Below are 20,875 nucleotides of genomic sequence, written 5' to 3'. Positions count from 1 at the left end.
AATTTAGCAAGTGGTCATTTGTGTAGGTCCCACAATGTTTTCCTACAGAAAATAACAGCTGAAATAAAATATTGAAATTGAGGTGAAAAAACAGCCATTTTTCTCCACATTTTACTCTGTAACTTCTTCCTGGGATGTCAGATTTTCAAAGGCAATATACTGTTACGTCTGCTGGACTCTTCTGGTTGTGGGGATAAATAGGGCTTGTAGGTTCATCAAAAACCATGGGTACCCAGAGCCAATAAAGGAGCTGCACCTTGCAATGGGTTTTCATTCTATATTTGGTATACAACAATTCATTTGCTGAAATATAAAGAGTGAAAAATAGGTATCAAGGAAACCTTTGTATTTCCAAAATGGGCACAAGATAAGGTGTTGAGAAGCAGTGGTTATTTGCACATCTCTGAATTCCGGGGTCCCCATATTAGCATGTGAATTACAGGGCATTTCTCAAATAGACTTCTTTTTTTACACACTGCCTTACATTTGGAAGGAAAAAAATGTAGAAAAAGACAAGGGGCAATAATACTTGTTCTTCTATTTTGTGTTCCCCCAAGTCTCCTGATAAAAATGTACCTCGCTTGTGTGGGAAGGCCTAGTGCCCGCAGCAGGAAACGCAACATGGACACATCACATTTTTACATTGAAATCTGATGTGTTTTTTGAAAAGTGCCTAGCTGTGGATTTTGGCTTCTAGCTCCGCCAGCACCTAGGAAATCCTACCAAACCTGTGCATTTTTAAAACATAGACACCTAGGGGAATCCAGGATGGGGTGACTTGTGGGGCTCTCATCAGGTTCTGTTACCCAGAATCAATTGCAAACCTCAAAATTTGACAAAATAAACACCTTTTCCTCACATTTCGGTGACAGAAAGCTCTGGAATCTGAGAGGAGCCACAAATTTCCTTCTACCCAGCATTCCCCCAGGTCTACCGATAAAAATGGTGCATAGTGCCCACGACAGGAAATGCTGCAAAACACTATGTGGACACATCAAAATTATCAAATACAAATCTACCTGTTTTTATGTTTGGGGGAGGGGGCCTTACAAAGATAGACTGATCTGCCCCCAAGAGGGGCAGAAATGGCCAACTGTAATGTGGCCCCATGGGGAGCGACCCTTGCCCTAGGGCATGGGTACTCGCAAACATTTTCCCAGGGGCCAAAAAGTTTGGTCTGTGACGTGCCTGGGGGTCGCATTGATGGCAGGGTAGTGGCGGTCAGGTGGGGTGACTAGGGGGATTGATGGCAAGGTAGGTGTAGGGGGAGCAAAGGATATACATCTAGTGGCTGAAATAAACAATAGGAAACCAGAAAACCTGGAATTAATCCCGGCTTACCCACATTTCCAAATTGTGTGATCCTAGGCAATTGTTTAGTGTCACTTTCCCTCCTTTTTCTGCATTATCACATTTAAGATGACCTCGAAATACATGATTCATGTATGATAGGAACCCAGGCCACCCATAAAGTGCACATACCAAGTGACTTGCCTCTTTAATTTACTATTGGTGGTGTTCTCAGGGTAAGGGAAATAATTAATGTTTCCAAATTTGTATCCAAATGTATGTTTGAAAACTATAACTTTTAAATGAATACATCTCAATGCACTGATAAAATAAATTGTACTAAGACGAAAAGGTTCTGCATGTTAACTAAATACCCTTTTTTTATTTTGAAGCGACTGTCTTAGTGTTACACTTGTGCTGCAAGATGTCTTTAAAAATGAAGGCGTTTCTAAAGTTAAGTGCAAGAGTCCCTAGTTACATCCTTTCTTTAACACCAATTCAGTTTGAAATAAATGATAAATAAATTATTTATTGTGTGTATTTAATATTTTTGTTAGTGCGGAGTCAAGCAAACAGCTGCCCAGTGCTCCTGTGCCCAAGGGGCTGCATGTAAAGGTCAGAGGGGCCGCATGAGGCCCGCGGGCCGTACTTTGAGTATCCCTGCCCTAGGGGCTGACCCCTCAAACAAAACACACACACATACCAATCCCTGGTGCCTAAGAGGTTTCTGCCCCAACCCCGCCCCTCCGGGGGGCAGATCAGCCTAATAGAAATAGTCTGATCTGCCCCCAAGAGGGGAGAAAAGGCCTAATAGTAAATTGCCCCCCTGGGGAGCGACCCTTTCCAAAGGGGCCGCTCCCCTTATGCATAAATAAAAAAAAATAGAAAATCCCTGGTGTCTAGTGGACATTTCTGCACCCCGACTGCTTCACAATCGGGTGCAGAAATGCTCATAGAGGCATGAAAGGAAAGGAAAGGCTTTTCCTTTCCCTTCATGCCTCTGCCTGCCCCCACCTCCTGGTCAGAAAAGAAAAGCAAAACATTTCTCTTCAGGATCACATTGGAAACTCGGCTTCCAGCGCAATGGGAGTTGACCTCTGATGAGGTCAGCACGCAATGCACGCCGATGTCATGAGATGTCACGGGGAGGTGTAAGGGGAAGCGATTCCCCTTCTTTCCCTGGTGGAGGGTGTGGGTGGGAGGCCCAGGGGAGTGCTCCCCTCCTAGGCTGGGTGCTGGACGAGCTGGTCTCGTCCCCAGCACACAGAAACAATGGCCGAAGACGAGACCACCTCACCCCAGTCACCTTGGGGGTTAATGATACAGTTTCTATTTCTATGGTATGGACTGATGGTGGTGATAACCAGAGTGGGAGGGAGGCCGGGCGGTTATGTTTACACCTGTTTCCTTTCTGGTTCTGCAAATTGGTTGCTGACATATTGCTTCCTGGATGTATGGATGCTTGCTTATGTGGGAACAGCAGAGAACTTTTTAGCATCGTCAAGGAGTTCTCCAACCCAAACGCCAACGCCAACGCCGTCACGCCCTCACAAGATCTGTGCAACTCCCTCGCCATCTTCTTCCATCGCAAGATCAGCGACCTCCACGACAGCTTCGGACCCCAGACCCAACCAAGCATCACCGAACCCACACCTCCGACCATCACCCTCAACGACTGGACCCACATCAACACCGAAGAAACCAAAACCACCATGAACTCGATCCACTCCGGCGCTCCATCGGACCCCTGCCCTCACTTCATCTTCAATAAAGCCGACGACATCATCGCCCCGCACCTCCAGGCCGTCATCAACTCCTCTTTTTCTTCTGCTACCTTCCCCGAATGCTGGAAACAAGCCGAAGTCAACGCACTACTAAAGAAACCTACGGCTGACCCGAGAGACCTGAAAAACTTCCGCCCCATCTCGCTCCTCCCCTTCCCCACCAAGGTAATAGAGAAGGCCGTCAACAAACAGCTGACCACCTTCCTGGAAGACAACAACCTGCTCGACCCTTCACAAACCGGATTCCGAACCAACCACAGCACTGAAACCGCTCTCATCTCAGTCACAGACGACTTCAGAACCCTGATGGACAACGGTGAAACAGTCGCCCTAATCCTCCTCGACCTCTCGGCTGCCTTCGACACCGTCTGTCACCGCACCCTAATCACCCGCCTCCGCTCCACCGGGATCCAAGGCCAGGCCCTGGACTGGATCGCCTCCTTCCTCTCAAACCGATCCCAAAGAGTCTACCTCCCTCCGTTCGCTCAGACCCCACCAAGATCATCTGCAGCATACCTCAAGGCTCCTCACTCAGCCCGACACTCTTCAATGTCTACATGAGCCCCCTCGCCGACATCGTACGCAAGCACGACATCATCATCACCTCCTACGCCGACGACACCCAACTTATACTCTCCCTCACCAAGGACCCCGCCAGCGCCAAGACCAACCTACAAGAGGGCATGAAGGACGTCACAGATTGGATGAGGCTCAGCCGCCTAAAGCTGAACTCTGACAAAATGGAAGTCCTCATCCTCGGCAACACCCCATCCGCTTGGTACGACTCCTGGTGGCCCACGGCCCTCGGCACCGCACCGACCCCCGCAAACCACGCCCGCAACCTCGGCTTCATCTTGGACCCTCTTCTCACCATGACCAAGCAAGTCAACGCCGTGTCCTCCGCCTGCTTCCTCACCCTCCGCATGATCTTCCGCTGGATCCCCGCCGACACTAGAAAACCCGTGAACCACGCCCTCGTCACGAGCCGCCTGGACTACGGCAACACCCTCTATGCTGGGACCACCGCCAAGCTCCAAAAACGCCTGCAACGTATTCAAAACGCCTCGGCCCGCCTCATCCTCGATGTACCCCGCAACAGCCACATCTCCACACACCTGAGACACCTGCATTGGCTCCCAGTCAGCAAAAGGATCACCTTCCGACTTCTCACCCACGCACACAAAGCCCTCCACAACAAGGGACCGGATTACCTCAACCGTCGCCTCAGCTTCTACGCCCCCACCCGTCTCCTCCGTTCCTCGGGCCTCGCGCTCGCTGCGTCCCTCGCATCCGCCGCTCCACGGCGGGTGGGAGGTCCTTCTCCTTCCTGGCAGCCAAGACCTGGAACTCCCTCCTCACCAGCCTCAGGACCACCCAGGACCACTCCGCATTCCGGAGACTCCTAAAAACCGGGCTTTTCGAGCAGCAGTAACCCCCCCCCTTTTTTTCCCCTAGCGCCTTGAGACCCGCACGGGTGAGTAGCGCGCTTTATAAATATTAATGATTTGATTTGATTTGATTTGGGATTGGTAAGTGTTTTTCTGAGCCCTCCGGGCCCTTCAAATTACCTGGGCTTTTACACATATCCCTCTTTACCTCCCTGCATGCCACAATCTTCCAAAACAACGCTTGAGATTAACCTTATAACTTAGAATGTGTGTTGCCTAAGCAATCCACAGAAACAATGAAGGCTACTAGTATTTTAACGCGCCATAACATTTATAATGCATTGTTGCCATAAACACACCTCAAGCCCCAGGTGCAGGTGCCGTTTGTAGGTAACTGTGCTGCTAATCCGGTAAATTATTCAGCCTGCCTAACGGCAGAGATATCTGACCCGCAGGGCAGATATGTCATATTACAACTGAGATTTCAAGGGAAGCATTTCACCATCATTAACACCTACAGGCCAACATCTATGACCCAGAATTTGTCTGGACTGTCTGGAGAAGCTGTTTAACTTGATCCCCCGTTAGTGTTATTTGAGGCGGGAACATAAAAATGTATTACATAAACGAAGTAAAAAAGAAGTGGGAGTAGGGGGGCCATGTTGCCTAACCAGTATAAGCAATTTTTATTTATGCAAGTAAATAACCTACTCCTTACTAGTATGCAGATTTACAGGTTGTTTTTTCATTCCCAGTTTATTAACCAAATTGTTTCCTTTGGGGATAGTTCAATGGGTCGTCCATCCCATGACTTGAGTAAGTATATACTGCACTACATTCCAGTATATAGCTATGTACGAACATGACCATATAATATAAAAGAAGTGACAAGCGTCCATTCCTCATCTAGGGCAGTGTGATGTCTCGTTTTACCCATCCTTTGTAAGTGTTTTGGTGCATAGTAAAACCTATGTAAAATCTTAAAATAAATAAGTGGAGGTGAGCAGATATTTCTAATTTATGGGGTAAATCTGTAAATCTGCATACTAGTAAGGAGTAGGTTATTTACTTGCATAAATAAAAATTGCTTATACTGGTTAGGCAACATGGCCCCCCTACTCTCACAATGGCACAAATGGTGGACAGATGTGCTCATCTGGAGAAAGGTGTATACCAGACAAAACAATGTCCAAAGAAACACCTAAAGATCTGGAGCCCATGGATGGAGCACTTTCTACTAATGTTTATACATTAGTATATTACCCAGGGTAGTTATAGTTAGCCCCATGTTACCCAAAATAATTATTTTTGGGTTTGCTAATAACTTTGGCGCTGTTTGACGAATCTTCACAAAACTTTCCAAAAACATTCTCAATTACCTCACATCCACCCTGGAAAGTTTAGGGATGATCAATCAAGCATTGACCAAGAAAAGGAAGAGTCCAAAACGAGTTTTCCCCATGCAATTTCCCACAAGAAAATTGAACAGCAATGCGGAAAAATAGCTGAATGGAAATACACCAAATTTAGCAGGCCAGGCTCTACACCCAACCCCATGATAAGCACGTGTGGTGGTGGGTTGGGCATAGGGCCTAGTGCCAGGCACTGTTTCCAGCTGTGTGCCAGGCATGGTTAAAGGCACCCGCACTGGGAAGGAGGGGGTTCATGCAGAGCTTGGCTTCTGCCCAGGCCCTGTGGATAAACCCATGACACGAATGCAATGGACATCTTACTTTACAGTAAAAAAAAAAAAAAAAAAGCAATTTTAAAATAAACAAAGGTTAAAGTGACGTTGTAGCTAGGAATTGTAAAACTTTAGGCATTCGCTAAAAAAAAACAAAGGTTAAAATGCCAGTTACAACATAACATTTTAAACAAAAAATAAACACTGAATTGACCAGATATATTTAAGTAACTAAAACTTGTGCCCTCGCCATGCACCTGCTTATACCCTTACATATTACATCATTCATGACATGAATTACAGCACTGACAACATAATTTGTGCCAACTCTGTGAGTGTTAGCGGTGCCTGTGATAGTTACATCTAATTTATTAGAGATGGAAATATATATTCCCAAGGAGCCTCCGCTTGCTGCTGTATACCCTTCTGTTCTGGGTGCCTCTGTTCACTGGAGTGGATGCCAATGTAATTATTTTCAATTTTGACTGCTCCAACACTGGCACTCCAGAAGATTCAAATTCACACGTGGAGTTTGTGGAATCTTTTGACTCTGGAATTTCACCTATAAGTAAACAGCACTTTTTGAATCTTTCCCAGTTCCCATGTTGGAGATGTCCAACGATGAGAATATATATATGTGTGCAAGTGTACAGTGGATGATATATATTTTACTTTTTTTTTTTTTATTGTGCCTAATTGCTAAGTGCAGATGTTGTACTGTGTTTCTTCCTGAAAAATCAATAAGTATCATGTTTTCAAGGTACACCTGCAAGCAAAGCTACATTTACAAGAAACATTTACCACAGCAAGGAAAGCAGATCATGTGCAGTTGTCTACAATTGCACAATTATCTGCACTATCTGGTAATATTAAAACATCTAAACATATTAAATAAACAAAGTGAAAGAAGAATCACATTAAAAATACGGATTGAAAGCTGTCGTGTAGACTACTGCTGAATTGTTGTTCTCATTTTTTTGGGAATACTGTACAAACACCACCAACAAATGAATATCTTTTTGCTTCATCAGTAACTATAAACATATCATCCTTGCTAGGAGAGGGTGTACTTGGGACTGAATGTCCTACAAAATATATAAAGATCAGGTCTGCATGATGGAGAATAATGCAATAATAGACGAACAGGCCCAAAAGAATGGGAATTCAGGGGAGGGGTGTCGGGAGGGATGGGGTTGGTTACTCTATATAAATGCAAAAACTATGTTTTGAGGACACCGAGGGTATGTTTTGGGAAAAGAGCTGCAATGTTTGGGGTCTGCATATTGTTTCCTATGCTTTTGTTGTCACAGAAAATCCACAAAAAAGGATAATAGAGAAAAACATATCAGCAAAGCCAATCAAATCTTCAAAAAGCAAAAACTAGCTCCAACTTCTCCAGTTTAAGAAACTAATAAAGCAATTAACTACTTGCTATCTGTTCCATCATTAAAATCAAATTTAAATACGTAAACTTACACAAAATTTCAATGAGTTGACAGTCTGCAGATTTAAGTATTATCCATCCTTAAAATCATGCCAGCCAAGTTGGGCAGATGTAGAACCCATTCTGTACACTTACTTCATTGTGATTTCTTTTTTTTGTTAGGCCTGGCGTTAGCCAATGCTTTTTGATTTTATCAAAATTATGTACTTATAAGGGCTTTCAGTCGGCCCTCTTCATCCACTGGTCTGCAGTTGTGTCATTCCCATGTTTCGTCCACCCACAACAGCATTCAGCACTGGGCAACTGGTCAGCCCATTTCACCAGTGGCTAACTTCATTGTGAGTGACAATATTCTGTTCTTTCATAAGAAGCACATCCATCAATGCACAAAGTAGTAGCCAGACACTACTAAAGCTGGATGTGCTTTCTTGGAGCAACACTTTTTTTGCTTTTAAGTATTTGTTTTTTATATTAGTCGGTGCCCCTGCAGCATCCTCAACAATAACATTTTACAACAGCAATGATGAAAGAAAATAAGCACAGACACAGCAGAAATGCTGGCCTCCAAAGTCAGACCTATTGGCTTTGCCAATGCTTGTTTAAAAGGTACCGATAACAAAATTACAAACAAAAAAAAACCTAAAGCTATCCGAAGCCAAACCTAAAAAAAGGACCCTACTATGATTTTATTAGGATAACTCTTCACAGTGTTGACCTTTTTATTGTAAAGCTTTTGATTACACTAGACATTATACAAGGAACTACAAGTCAAACGAGGACAAACTCAACTGGGGAGAATTAGAACGCTAAATAACTACACCAGCAGGTGGCAAGATGTGGATCAATGACACACTGACAGGCATGGAATGGTATTTGCATCATACGCAAACCAGGCATAAGGAATAATAAAAACACAGCAGCACCCAAAATAGGAACAAATGAGCTTTTTACTGCAGCTAAGCACGTTACTTACACGGCTGCTTCTCAACGGCATCGATGATGCTGTCTATTACATCTTCAAGTTCCACTTCATTGACCGACTGTAGAATTTCTGTGAGATATCTACTGGCTTCACTGCAGTCAAAAAGTTAAAACATAAAGAAATACTATTTCAATAAAGAACAGAAACCGAAAGATCCTTCTCAAATATTACACTGCATTTTATTGTTATTATCTTAAACAGCAAATACTTTAAAACCCGGTCAGCCGGTGAAAGGAACATGCACCGGCTTGTGGCAAAGTGTGTCAGGAATCCTGCCTAAAAAGCTGCCCTGTAGCTTTGGGCACTGCCCTGCCACATCCGGGAGGCCACTTGAGTACAAACAGGGTCGGACTGGCCTTTTATTCCACCGAGCATCTCGCAAGTGGGCCGCAGACCTGGGAGGCTGGTTTTGAAACCCCGCAGCAGCTCCTGGTGCCTCAGCCACCTTCCCCAAGTCCCAGAAGTTGATTGCGGAGGGGCTTCAAGAGACAGAGGAAGGAGGGGGAAGGTAGTGAGAAAAAGAATCAAGAGGGAGAGGAGAGAAGTGGAGAGACACAATGGATGAATGGAAGGAGAGAGCGGGCTGGTTTGAGCATTTTTGCGAGGGATGTTTTTTGGTTCCCCAATTCGGCCACAAACTCTGTAAATGCCAAATAAGCTTTTCTATCGCTACACTTCCCGGGACACCTCTCCAGTCAGTCGAGGGTCACTTAGACCGATTGAAAGAAAACAGTATTGACTGAGTTATCTACATTAGCTGATATTGCATACAAAAACGCTAGTTTGAGTGTAAATGGAAAACTTCCCGTACTGAATCACACAAGTAACAAAACATAGCACCGACTGTCAACAGAAACTTTCAGAATTATTACATCACATATAACAATTCAAGTCCTTCCACACACTGCCGGACGACCCAGATCTAAGAAAACAAAAGCGAGCGGCAGATCTCTAGACAAATAGCCATGATGTGGAAAGCAAAGGGCTAACAAGATGGAAAAAAAGGATAACAAGGCACAGCAGAGGGGGCGTTTTTCCAATACGCGGAGCACTGAACAATCAACACAAACTGTAGGTCTCGAAGTGACAGCAACAGAACTTTCAGGATGCTGACTTACATTATTATGTAAGTGGTAATGGTGTCAGAATTGACAGGTGCACTCACTAATTTACCTATACCTTCCTCTCATTGACTTACGCACCAGCTCCAGAGATGTGGATGTAACCTGCGTGTCTCTCATGCCTGAATTTTACGTTCCATGAGCGATGAAAGCCTGAATGAGTGTACCCTGCTGAATCTGTTCAGTGGGAAATGGAAGATTACACAAATTGCCATCTATGAAAGAGAGAGAAGCTTGATTTGCTGCTGCCATGCTGTCCCTGTTCTGTGAGAAAGTAAAGCCTGTACGGCTGCTGTCCGATTTGGTTCACAGTCTCAAGACTATGCACTCCCACTGCCCAAACCTCAGATCTGCCAACTCACAGGGTGCGACCGTGTGGCACACGATTTTGGCTCCCTTCAAACGGGCACCCGGTGAGGAGCCAAAATCATACAGTGACAAGGAAAATGAGCTGAAAACCACTGTAAACAGGTGGGTTTCCTGCTAGTTTTCGGAGGCTGTAAGCGGCCGGTGTCCATAGGTGTGAAAACACCCCTGGACATCGGCAACAGCGTTAATGATCCTTTGTTTTTTTGTTTTTTGGAGGGGGTGGGGAGCTTAGTTAGTGGCAGAGTGCCTCTTAGCTCTCGGCACTAGGCCCCGTGCCCTCCTACTCACACTGTGAAAATATTTTCTAAATTGGCAGCTGTGAAACCCATTCGGCTGAGAGCATGGATTTGCAGCGTGGGGATGGCCTATTTCATAGTGCAGTTACAGTGACTTGTCACGTGATGCATGTTGGACATGCTGATAGCCTCGCCAAAAACATGCTGCAAGACCTTTATATGATGTGAGACACCTATATTATTGGGGAAGACACCTAACTCCACAGGGGCTATATTTAAGCACCGACACATGTTGATAAAAAAAGAGAAGTAGGGTCCATTGCTAAGCCCTTCCGTGTTGAATCATGCAGTAGAGAGACACAGGCAAAAACATTTTTAGCTCACCCACATAAAATATTAATATAACAGATCAAACAGTTTAGAAAGAGAGAACATGAATATCAACACAGATGACATAAACTCACCCAAACTAGGAGAAACATAACTAATAGACTGTAAAACACGTGAACAGTAGTACCTGCGATAAAATATATGGAACCCACACAATCACAACACTGGGAATATCTAGTGGTTTTATCAAGGGATCACAACAGCACTATGTAAGGCAAGCCTGCTGGCTTTGTCAAGGGGTTACCTCACTAAACCACATGCCAATAATCATTATATCACCATAATCATTAACCATGTTTAAATGCAGTCAGTATTATCAATAAAGCATTGTATTTTTTTTTTAATCAAAAAGCACTGTCAACCATTTGTTGGTAATACAGCATTTAAAATTAACATTTGTCCATATCTTTTTTAAACAACTGCATGCCACATAGCATGCAGCCACAGAACCAACCACTAAAGGTCACTGCACTTCCAGGCTACAGAACAAAGGTTTCAGCCTTAGAAATACTTTAACAGGGGTGTGGAATTTATTAAAATATCTACTTGTCCAGGGGACAGGTTGCTTCTCAAATCTACTTGTCCTGTAAAAAGATCTACTTGTCCCTTTGGTGCCATGTAGTGTGGCGACAAATTATGGCAGCAATTAATAGCCTCTCTGATTATGCCAGGGCTACTACCATAGTAGGGCTTGGGAGTTTCAATCCCTACTGTAGAAATTTCCTTATTTTGCCACCTTTCTGCAGATCTGCATACTGGGGCTGGAGGAAGCAGTAAGCAATAGTTCCAGGGCTGGAATGCCTTTGAGTCTGCAAACCTACTAACCTGCATGTTTTAAAGATTTTTACCAGCTTCTCTCTAATATTTTCCCATAATAAGAAAGGTTGGACATTTACTCCTGACAATGGCAGAATTAGAACTTCTTCCAGGGTTGGGAAGAAAGTGGCTGGAGGGAAAATGAACTTGCAAATGCTCAATAGATTTTCACATGAGCAAATCTACACATCGTATTTACCCACGCTAAAATACAGTTCACAAATATTTTATAGGGGTACGACATATACCATGGGTGCACTTTTGTGACTTTCTTTAAGAATTTGGGGCCACAAGTAGGTAGGTTCAGATTTGTGACCTGCAAATTGTGAGTCGCAAATCCGAATGTAGGATGGTGTCCTTGACACCATCTGTGATTCGCAAGGGCTTCGCAAATGCCCACATCATGAATAATCATGAGGTGGGTCGCAATTTGCGACCCCCTCACGAATGGTGGCCTGCTGGAGACAGCAGACCACCATGTCTGTGACTGCTTTTCAATAAAGCAGTTTTTTTTCTAATGCAGCCCGTTTTCCTTAAAGGAAAACGAGATGCATAACAAAAACGGAAAATGAAACGTTTTCGTTTCATTTTTTCAGAGCAGGCAGTGGTCCACAGGACACTGCTTGCTCTGAAATTTTTTTTACAGTGACATTCACAATGGGAAAGGGGTCCCATGGGGATCCCTTCCCTTTTGCGAAAGTGTTAGCACCCATTTTAAATGGGTGCAAACTGCGATTGGTTTGCGCCCGCGTTCGCGGTCACAAAACAATCCTACATTGCACTGTGAGTTGCAATTAGGAAGGGAACACCTCTTACTAATTGCGAGTCGCAAACCCGTTTTGTGATTCGGTAACCAGGTTACTGAATCGCAAAACTGGGTTTGTGCATTGCAATGTGCTTTTTGCACGTCGCAAACAGCGAAAGTCGCTGTTTGCGACATGCAAAAAGCTACCTACATGTGGGTCTTGGTCCCTAATTAGGTCTGGTGTTAACAAAGACATTTTGTTTTTATTAAACTTCTATTTCTCTCTCTTTTGGCTGGCTTTACTGTGAGTGATCGCATTCTGCTCTTCCACAAGGAGCATATTGCCACACAAAGTAGTTTTGTTCAGTGTCAGGAACTACAGTGGCAATCAGTGACGTAACGAAACTGGAGGGTGCCCCTTTGCAAAGAACATGGAGGAGCCCCCTCTCCAGACTCACTCAGGGCAGGTGCTGTGCTGACGGGGCCCCCTGGAGGGCGGCTGCGGGGCCTTTGTTATGCCGCTGGTGGCAACGTGTGCTTTAAGAGTTCAAAAACTTTTTGGGGGGGTTTTGCCAATGTTTGTTACAATGTTGAGGGCCTGGTAGCTGCCACAACAATAAAGTGTTACAAAAGCCATGTCAAAACAAGACACGCATTGATAAAACTAAAAGACTTATAAAAATATGTCAGATCAGTTGGCTTTGTCAGTGTTTGTTTATTTTCATGCTTCCCATAATAGTGTTGAAAATGGTTACACTGATTTTCCATTAGAAATATTTTTGGGAAATACTAGCATGCATCAACACATTTTACTAAATGACACTTCATTTGCATATAATCAGAGAGCATTCTGGGAGCATTATACTTAGCCTCTTAGCCTAAACTTTTCAAACATGTGTGTACACGTTTTATTTTTTTGTACTGGAACCAACGTCAGTAGTGAAGTGTGACCTTAAAACATTTATTTACAGCACGCACCCTAATAATGAAGGCTTTCAAATAATGAACCATAAATACAAGTTCGAACAGCATTATCCTTTGGAAACACATTATCTCAACTGCAGAGAGTTCAACTCTCTGTAAACAGGCAGCCAAAGGGTTTGTGCTGCAGGGGGTTGGGCCTACTTGTCCCAAGGACAAAGTAAACATAAAAACTTGTTGCCCTTGACCCCAAACAAGATGTCCCGGGCGTCGGGAGATAGGAATTCCACATCCCTGTAATCATTGAATGTCCCATTTGTCAGCATACACAGCACAGACCGGTCCCACAGGTGGTGAGAGGCCAGCCAGGCAGAGGTAATTTGCCAGGACAGATATGGCAGATTGATTACATTGGACCAACGCCAGTGAGCAGAGGGTGTCAGTATGCCTGCACAGTGGTGGATACTTACTCTGGTTATCTCACAGCCTTTCCCCGCAAGCGCTCAACTCAGCAGAGCACCCTGAAAACATTAGAGCTGTTGATTCTGTACTATGGAGTGCCGCTCCAAATTCAAAATGATAACGCCAGCCACTTCAAGGGCACACTAGTGCAGGACTATTGTGCACAACACAACATTGAGTGGATTATTCACATATCTTACTACCCACAAGCAGCGGGACTGATTGAGAGAATGAATGGGTTGTTGAAAGAACAATTGCGCAAACTGTCTGATGGGACACTGAAGGGGTGGAGGGATAATTTGTACGATGCTTTGCAAATTCTGAACAACCGACCCCTTACAAATGCCGAGACACCTCTCATGAGAATGCTCACACCTGCTTTACAGATTAATCCATTTACAGCAAGCAATACCATCGTGTATTGGGAAACAGCTCCAGGAGCTTTGGCCCCATATCGAGCTACACCAGAATCTGCAGGACTTGACCTGCATGCTTTACACATGCATCGATTGAAGCCTAGAGACATCACTCTGATTGAAACAGGGGTTGGAATTCAGATTCCCCCTGAGCATTATGGTCTAATCGCCCCTCGATCTGGGCTTGCCCTGAGGCATCCAAATTTTAGGAGGCGTGATAGATGCAGACTACCAGGGCGAGTAGAAAGTCATTCTCTTGAACAGTGGTGACACAGACCTAGTGCTGCAATCCGGTGATCGCGTTGCCCAAATTGTCATCATGCCGATTTATGGAGGTGTTGTCAAGAAGGGGAGTGCCCCAGCCCTTCTCACTGTAAGAGGCAAAGGAGGGTTCGGATCTACTGACAAGAACCCAGGGGCCAAAGTGTGGCTTGAATCCCCAAATAACCCTCCTCAACCCGCTGATGTCATTGCCACTGGACCAGACAAGGTCAAGACAAATGGGAACATGTTCCCGCTGACAAATGCTATTTGCGAGAATGATAATACGTGTTTTGTCTTTTGTTCTTTTCAGATCATCCTGTGGGGTGCCTGTGCGATGAGTGTGGTGTATGGAGCCCTGTCGGGAGGCTCTACAGGGGAGCGGGAGGGGCTCATAGCCCAAAGATCCAATCGTCAGCCGCAGATGTCAACGCTATTACATCAACCGAACAATGTTTGGATTCATCTGGCGCAGGAAGTGCTGAATGTATCTCACTTCTGTATGAGTAACATGCGAAGTGTTCAAGATCTGAGTACCACTTGTCTGGTGGCGGTGCCCACTCCTGCTGCGGTATTATTGCACATCTTTAACAATACAAACCAGGATGGAATGGTGGATGTGAGTGACGTTCGCTCCCACCTGTCACTCTATGAGTACTGCCGTCATTGCCTGGAGGTGGGCAGGCGGTTGTGGAGGAACATGACATCCATATTCACGTTTAACATCTCAAATGGGGATGTGTGCTATTCATTGACCTGTGATCCTATAAAAATAGGAAAATGTGCTCAGCTTAAATTTGAGAAAAGAGACAAAAACTTAACTGCTGCACAACAGACATTGTGCCACTCACGAAATGACCTGACCTGTTTGAATGTAAATAATTCAATGTTCTGCCAGAATGTGGTGCCTGCTGCCAGCCACATTCAAAACGTTAAATTGCCTAAAGGTTGTCTCTTTTCATGTGGTAACATCTCTTTTAACTATATCCCAGCCAATCTAACTGGAGGGCCTTGTGCCTGGACACGCTAGGCTTTCTCATGTTTCCTATGGATACTACTCTACACCCTCGCTATACCAGAGACACTATTCAATTGCCTACAGACTGTGATTCTGAAATTTCATTGCTTTCCAAAACGGAATATGTCAGTTTAGCTGGTTCTATCGTAGGGGAGCCAGGGCTCGCAGTGTATAATACCAGAGTTATTAATAAACTTGCATGTTTAGTAGTTAAGAATATTAATTATACATCAGATGCTTTAGCTGAGCTGTTATTAGATGTACAGGGAACTAGAAAAGCTGCTTTGCAGAATCGCGCCGCTATTGATTATTTACTGCTCAAACACAACCATGGCTGCAGCGATTTTGAAGGGTTGTGTTGTTTTAATTTATCCGACCACTCCATATCAATCAACTCCCACATAGAGGCCATGCATATGTTAGTGAAGGGGGTGCAGCAGGATGTTGACAAGGGGTGGTGGGATTGGGCTTTTGGATGGCTGCCTAATTTAGGCCAACTGCGTTATATCCTTGGTGTAATCATTATCATAATAGTTATTTTAATTTTGTTACGTTGTTGTATTCAGTGTGTGCCTAACCTTCTATCTCAGTGTCGCCCAAGAGCATTGCCATTTCAGCTTATAGGATATACTTAGTTGTAAGTTGGCCAAATGGTCCAAGGGTGGAATGTATTGCTACATGCACTACGTCAAGGTGAACAGTGGTGCAGCGTAGAAACAATGAAATATACTATGGACCATTGGCCTCTGCTTCCATTTTACATCGCTTCACGACTCCATTTTGTCAAGTCTGGTTCTGTGCGTAAAGCACTGTTCTGTGTTTTTCCACAAGCTTCGGCAAGCTGCAGGGTGGGGTGTATTTCGGCTCAACTTCGCTCCATCTGCCTGATACAAAGGGCGCTATTTACATTTCACGAGCTATCAGTTAGGACAACAGGGGGATGCGCCTGTACTCAAGGAGGAATGCAAGCTTCACCTTGGAGCCCTCTTCTGGGAACCTGGCCCGTTCCGAGGAGACGTCTCGAAGGGTATACAAGGTACCGCTGATTGCACAATTTGTAAAGGAGGGGGCCTTTTTCTAGAAAAGACTCCTGGGCGTTAGTAAATACTATAAAGGTCAGGAGCCTTGATGGAGTGGTTTAGGAACTCTCTTCTGGGTTGGACGCAACGCCAGGAGGACTGATTGTCTCGAAGGAGACTTCCTGTGCCAGTCGATTTGGGTTCCCCGGCTTTGTGTGCGGCGGAGGGATGCAGAATCTCTTTTCGGTGAAGCCTTTCAATTTATAAGCATTGAAGCATATTGTGTGTGTGTGCCTGTGTAATATGCACTTATTCTTGCAGTTATTTTCGTGTTATTTTTCATGATATCACAAAGTGTTTATATTCTCACAGGTATTCTCATGTTATTCTTCATGATATGTTAGTGTAGTCAGTTTTGCTATATGAGAACTTGCCCCATTACTAAGGTGTGTAAGAGTGATTATTTCACATTGTGCCCTAAACTATCCTGAAGTGCATAGTTCTGTTATTCTGAAGAGTGAAGCAACACACCTATGAGTGACAGCGTTGAGCTAATTTGTGAGGAGCATATAGGCACATAAAGTAGTTTTGTTCAGTGTCAGGAACTACTGTACCAGGTGTGCTTTTTGAGACCAAATAATGTTTTTTCTTATTTCCAGTGTTTGTTATAATAGTGAGGACCCAACACCTCCCTCAACAATAAAGTTTAATTGACACTGACAAAACCAAATATCTCACCTACTGCCTTTGCTAGTGCTTGTTTATTTTCATGCTTCCCATAATCTTGTTGAAACTAGTTACACTGATTTTTCCATTATGAATATTTTTTGTAAATGCAACAACACGTTTTAATAAATGCTTAAAAGAAATGCTACCTACATTTTCACAGTAGTTTAGCAAAACATTTTTTAACTAGTTGCATTTTTTCTGTGAATCTTTTATTTTGATAGCAACAGATCCTCAATCTCGCTTTCAAGCTTCTGCAAATATTTGCATCTAAACAGAGAGCATTATACGGTGCCTCATATTGTTGAACTTTGCAAACGTGTGTACTGGAACTACTAGCACTAGTGTAATCCGAGATTACAATATTTCCTAAGAGCGCTCACACTAATAATAAAGGCTTTGCATTAAAGAAACATAAATACAAGTTCAAACAGCATTAAAACATGGACACAGATATTACCTTACCTGCAGACAATGCCCATTGCGGATCCACAATGTGGTACCATAAACTGGCGGCGTTGGGCCTACTTGTCCAAAGGAAAAAATGCATTTGAACACTTGTTGTCCTTGACCCCAAACAACATATTTTGAGCATGGTGCTACAGGAATTACACATTCCCACTGTCCCTGGTGTCAGCTGTGGGCAAAGGCTTCTATCCATTAGGGCATCAGGGGGCTTCTCTTTCCATGGTGTTACTACTAATTCCAGTGTCAAACTCTTTTTCTCCCCCTCATGCAAGAGTTTACAAACAAAGGTAAAAAAAAGTTTTAAATGCCAATCCTAGGGTACCATATCACCTCTTTACCCCTGTCCCAACTCTTCTAGACAGCGTGCTGAAACACCTCAAGATGCCGCTGAAAAGTAGTGTCTATTAACATCTCCTCTGAGGGCCTCAGCTCCATCCTTAGCTGACATCATTCCCCAGAACTTTCCCACCAAAGTTTTCAAAGGGGACCTACCCTTTTATATCGACTCCAGAGTTCTGGGCTTCCTCCTTTGTTCAATTGGCAGTCCCAATCCTGGTACAGAGTGACAGCTAATTAACAGATGCAAATTTTCTTACCCACTCCTTCCTTCTCAGGAGCTGAGTGAAGCACTCTTAATTACTTCCTTTGTGAGGGGAGGATTGTTTTTGCCTCTGCTGGGGAACAGCGTAATTAACTTGGCCCAGCAGAATGACAAAAGGTCTGGAATCTGTTGCCATTCCTGAGCTAAGCCAGAGAAATTTGACAATTCTGGATGGCCCATAAGAAGTACATGTAGGTTCTTGGGACCAGCATATTCAAACTTGCCACACATGTTTCTCCTCAGTTTGATATCTCAATGGACTTTGCAGGCCCAAAGAAAGTGGAACTGCACTTTATTTAAGGCCGATTTCCCCCTTTTTGTATAATACAGTGACACTGCAAATTAAATAGTCAATCCTACTGACCTTACCTATGAGGGTCTATAAATATTATAAGGCCTGTCTCAGGTTAACATCCAACCTTGCAGATTCTCCTCTGAGCCCGGCTACCTGTGTGCAGCTACTAGGATGCGCACAAAGGCAGTCTCACACGCGCAGCCCGCACAAGTGTTTGTTCAAGTGTAACCGGCCAAGTGTCCCTTACCATACCTGCATCCTTGTTTTTAAAGAAGGACACTGGCAGTAAATACATGCAGTCCATTTACCATGTGATTATCGTGGGTTGACCCAAGTAGTGAGACTCACCCACAGTAAAATGTCCAAAAAATGGGTAATCAAAAAGGGAAAAATCCAAGTGAAGTAAATGGGCCGAACCCATTTGTAAGAGGCAGAAATAGCCGTTCAAATACAAATACATTTCATTGCTAATGGGCTAAGATTAAAAGACACTGTTTACCAGAACTATAAAAAAGCAAGAGTTAAACTCTCTAGAAACGGAGATAAAGGAAAGAGATAATGTCCTGTCAACCCTGTTTCAGAGAAGATTCAAGTCTCATAAGTTGATGCAATTTATGTGACACACAAAGACATGCTGCAGGTGCTGTCTCACAAGGGCAGTCAGTGTATCGCATAACCCATGGATAGAACTGCAATGTTTTTGATGGGGGATGATGTGGTAAGATGTATTTCAACACATCCCAGTTGTGGTAATTCAGTGATACTTCTTAAGGCATTGTGTGTTGTGAAAATAATAATGAAGCATGTTTTCAAAAATAAAATATGTCGTTCTAAATAAAGCTATGACAAGGTATCCTGCTTTTTCCACTCTACAATCATAATGCACTAAGGTATAGAGATAATCAGCTATCAGACGACACTCAAGACATGATACAAGAGGCACATTAACTTAATTTGGATAGTTTTATAATACCAAACCATAATCTAAAAGAATGTATGTGCCCCCACGCAGCTCTTCCATTCTGCTCCACTCGCCTGTTTGGCTGATGAAGACTTCAAAGAATATAGAGTTTGTGTTTTTCACAATTTCAGCGTTGTCTGTTTTACAAACCATGTAGAGCAACAGTTTTGGAGAATCAAACCCTTTGGTTTTACTATTTTTCCTATGGTCCTTAGTTTAATTCCAAAAAAGAGGGGGATGGGTTTACATAATATCCAAACAGATAATAAATAACCAGTAAGCATAGTGAGCAGATGATAGCCATGATGACTCTGAGCACCTATGTATGTTTCATATCCCTACTGAGTGGTAGGAGCACACCAGAGCAGCAGGCATTTGTAGGAGCTGCAGCGAATTCTAGCTCTTGGCTGAGTATGGATGCAAAGAAATGGACCGGCAAGATCTTACTCCAAGAAACAGAAGCATTGCTGTCTCTAAGGAAAAGGGATCCTTGTGGCACGAGATTCATCCGAAGAGCTGAGCGGTCCTACATAACTGACATTCGTCATGGTAGTTGGGCAACATTGACTCCAGGAGTCAAGTATTTCACCTGTTCCCCGGCATCAACTGGGCTGATACTTAACATACTTTGAGAAGGAAGTGAGTAAAGATGTTGTTGCATCCTTCAATATGTAAATAGGAAGATAAGTTTAATGAGCTTAAACCAAGAAATATATAACAGGTACAAAGAGACCAGAAAAGCAGCCTCAACTGTCTCTAGGTTAATCAGAATAAACATTCCACAACATAACACTGAAGCATCCAATGAGGAAACCAAAGAGAAAAACATCAGAATCTAAATGTAAACTAAAATAGAAAAGGGACATTATAAATTGCCACAACGTGTGTGCAGTGGGGAATGGTTGGACCTTGACTGGTGGTGAGGTTTTACGTCATCCCCCACAGGTGAAGCATCGGACAGCAAAGAGGAGCTACCTGGACTAGGAAGCTTCACCTGCTAGGAGTTAGCAGCCTTACAGTCAACTGAACGAAATAAGACGGAGGACGGTGATTTTGAATGGGGATGAAGCTATCAGTGTAATGAGTCTGTGTGTTTTTCCTTATAAGAGGAATTGGTTTGGATTTTTGCCTAAGAATTGGTCCTTAGAAGAGCAAATAGAAAGAACCAAGTAGACGCAAGAATTATTGACACTAGGATTTCGTCTGCTGCTGGCGAGAAGGCTGATAATCATGAGGAGAACTAGAATGGAAGATCTGAACTTAACTACATGTAAGTCTTTACTGTTTCCTATCTCTCTCTCTGGCTCTCTGTCCAAATCAAGTGGAACCCGGTACAGCTCTGAATTATACACAGATCATACTATGCAATGACACGCTACATAAGATGGGTAGGGCACCGACACAGCACTGCATACAAGGCTGTGGTGAGGTAAGTATGTTTATACACATACTGTGGGCCTGTCTACTGATCCAATCCT

General features: G+C 43.8%; 1 protein-coding gene across 1 annotated transcript in view; it reads right to left on the bottom strand.

The window, feature by feature from the left end:
* POLE2 (DNA polymerase epsilon 2, accessory subunit) overlaps window positions 1–20,875 on the bottom strand; it is a 314,242-nt gene that overhangs the window by 276,264 nt on the left and 17,103 nt on the right. The window contains exon 2 of the mRNA XM_069208700.1: window positions 8,564–8,664. Coding sequence (XP_069064801.1) covers window positions 8,564–8,664 — 101 coding nt within the window. The remainder of the gene's footprint in view (window positions 1–8,563; window positions 8,665–20,875) is intronic.

Source organism: Pleurodeles waltl, chromosome 9, assembly GCF_031143425.1.
Source record: "Pleurodeles waltl isolate 20211129_DDA chromosome 9, aPleWal1.hap1.20221129, whole genome shotgun sequence".
In the NCBI taxonomy this organism is placed as follows: domain Eukaryota; kingdom Metazoa; phylum Chordata; class Amphibia; order Caudata; family Salamandridae; genus Pleurodeles; species Pleurodeles waltl.
Note: the sequence above shows the minus strand (reverse complement) of the source record. Positions and strands in the feature narration are given on the sequence as shown.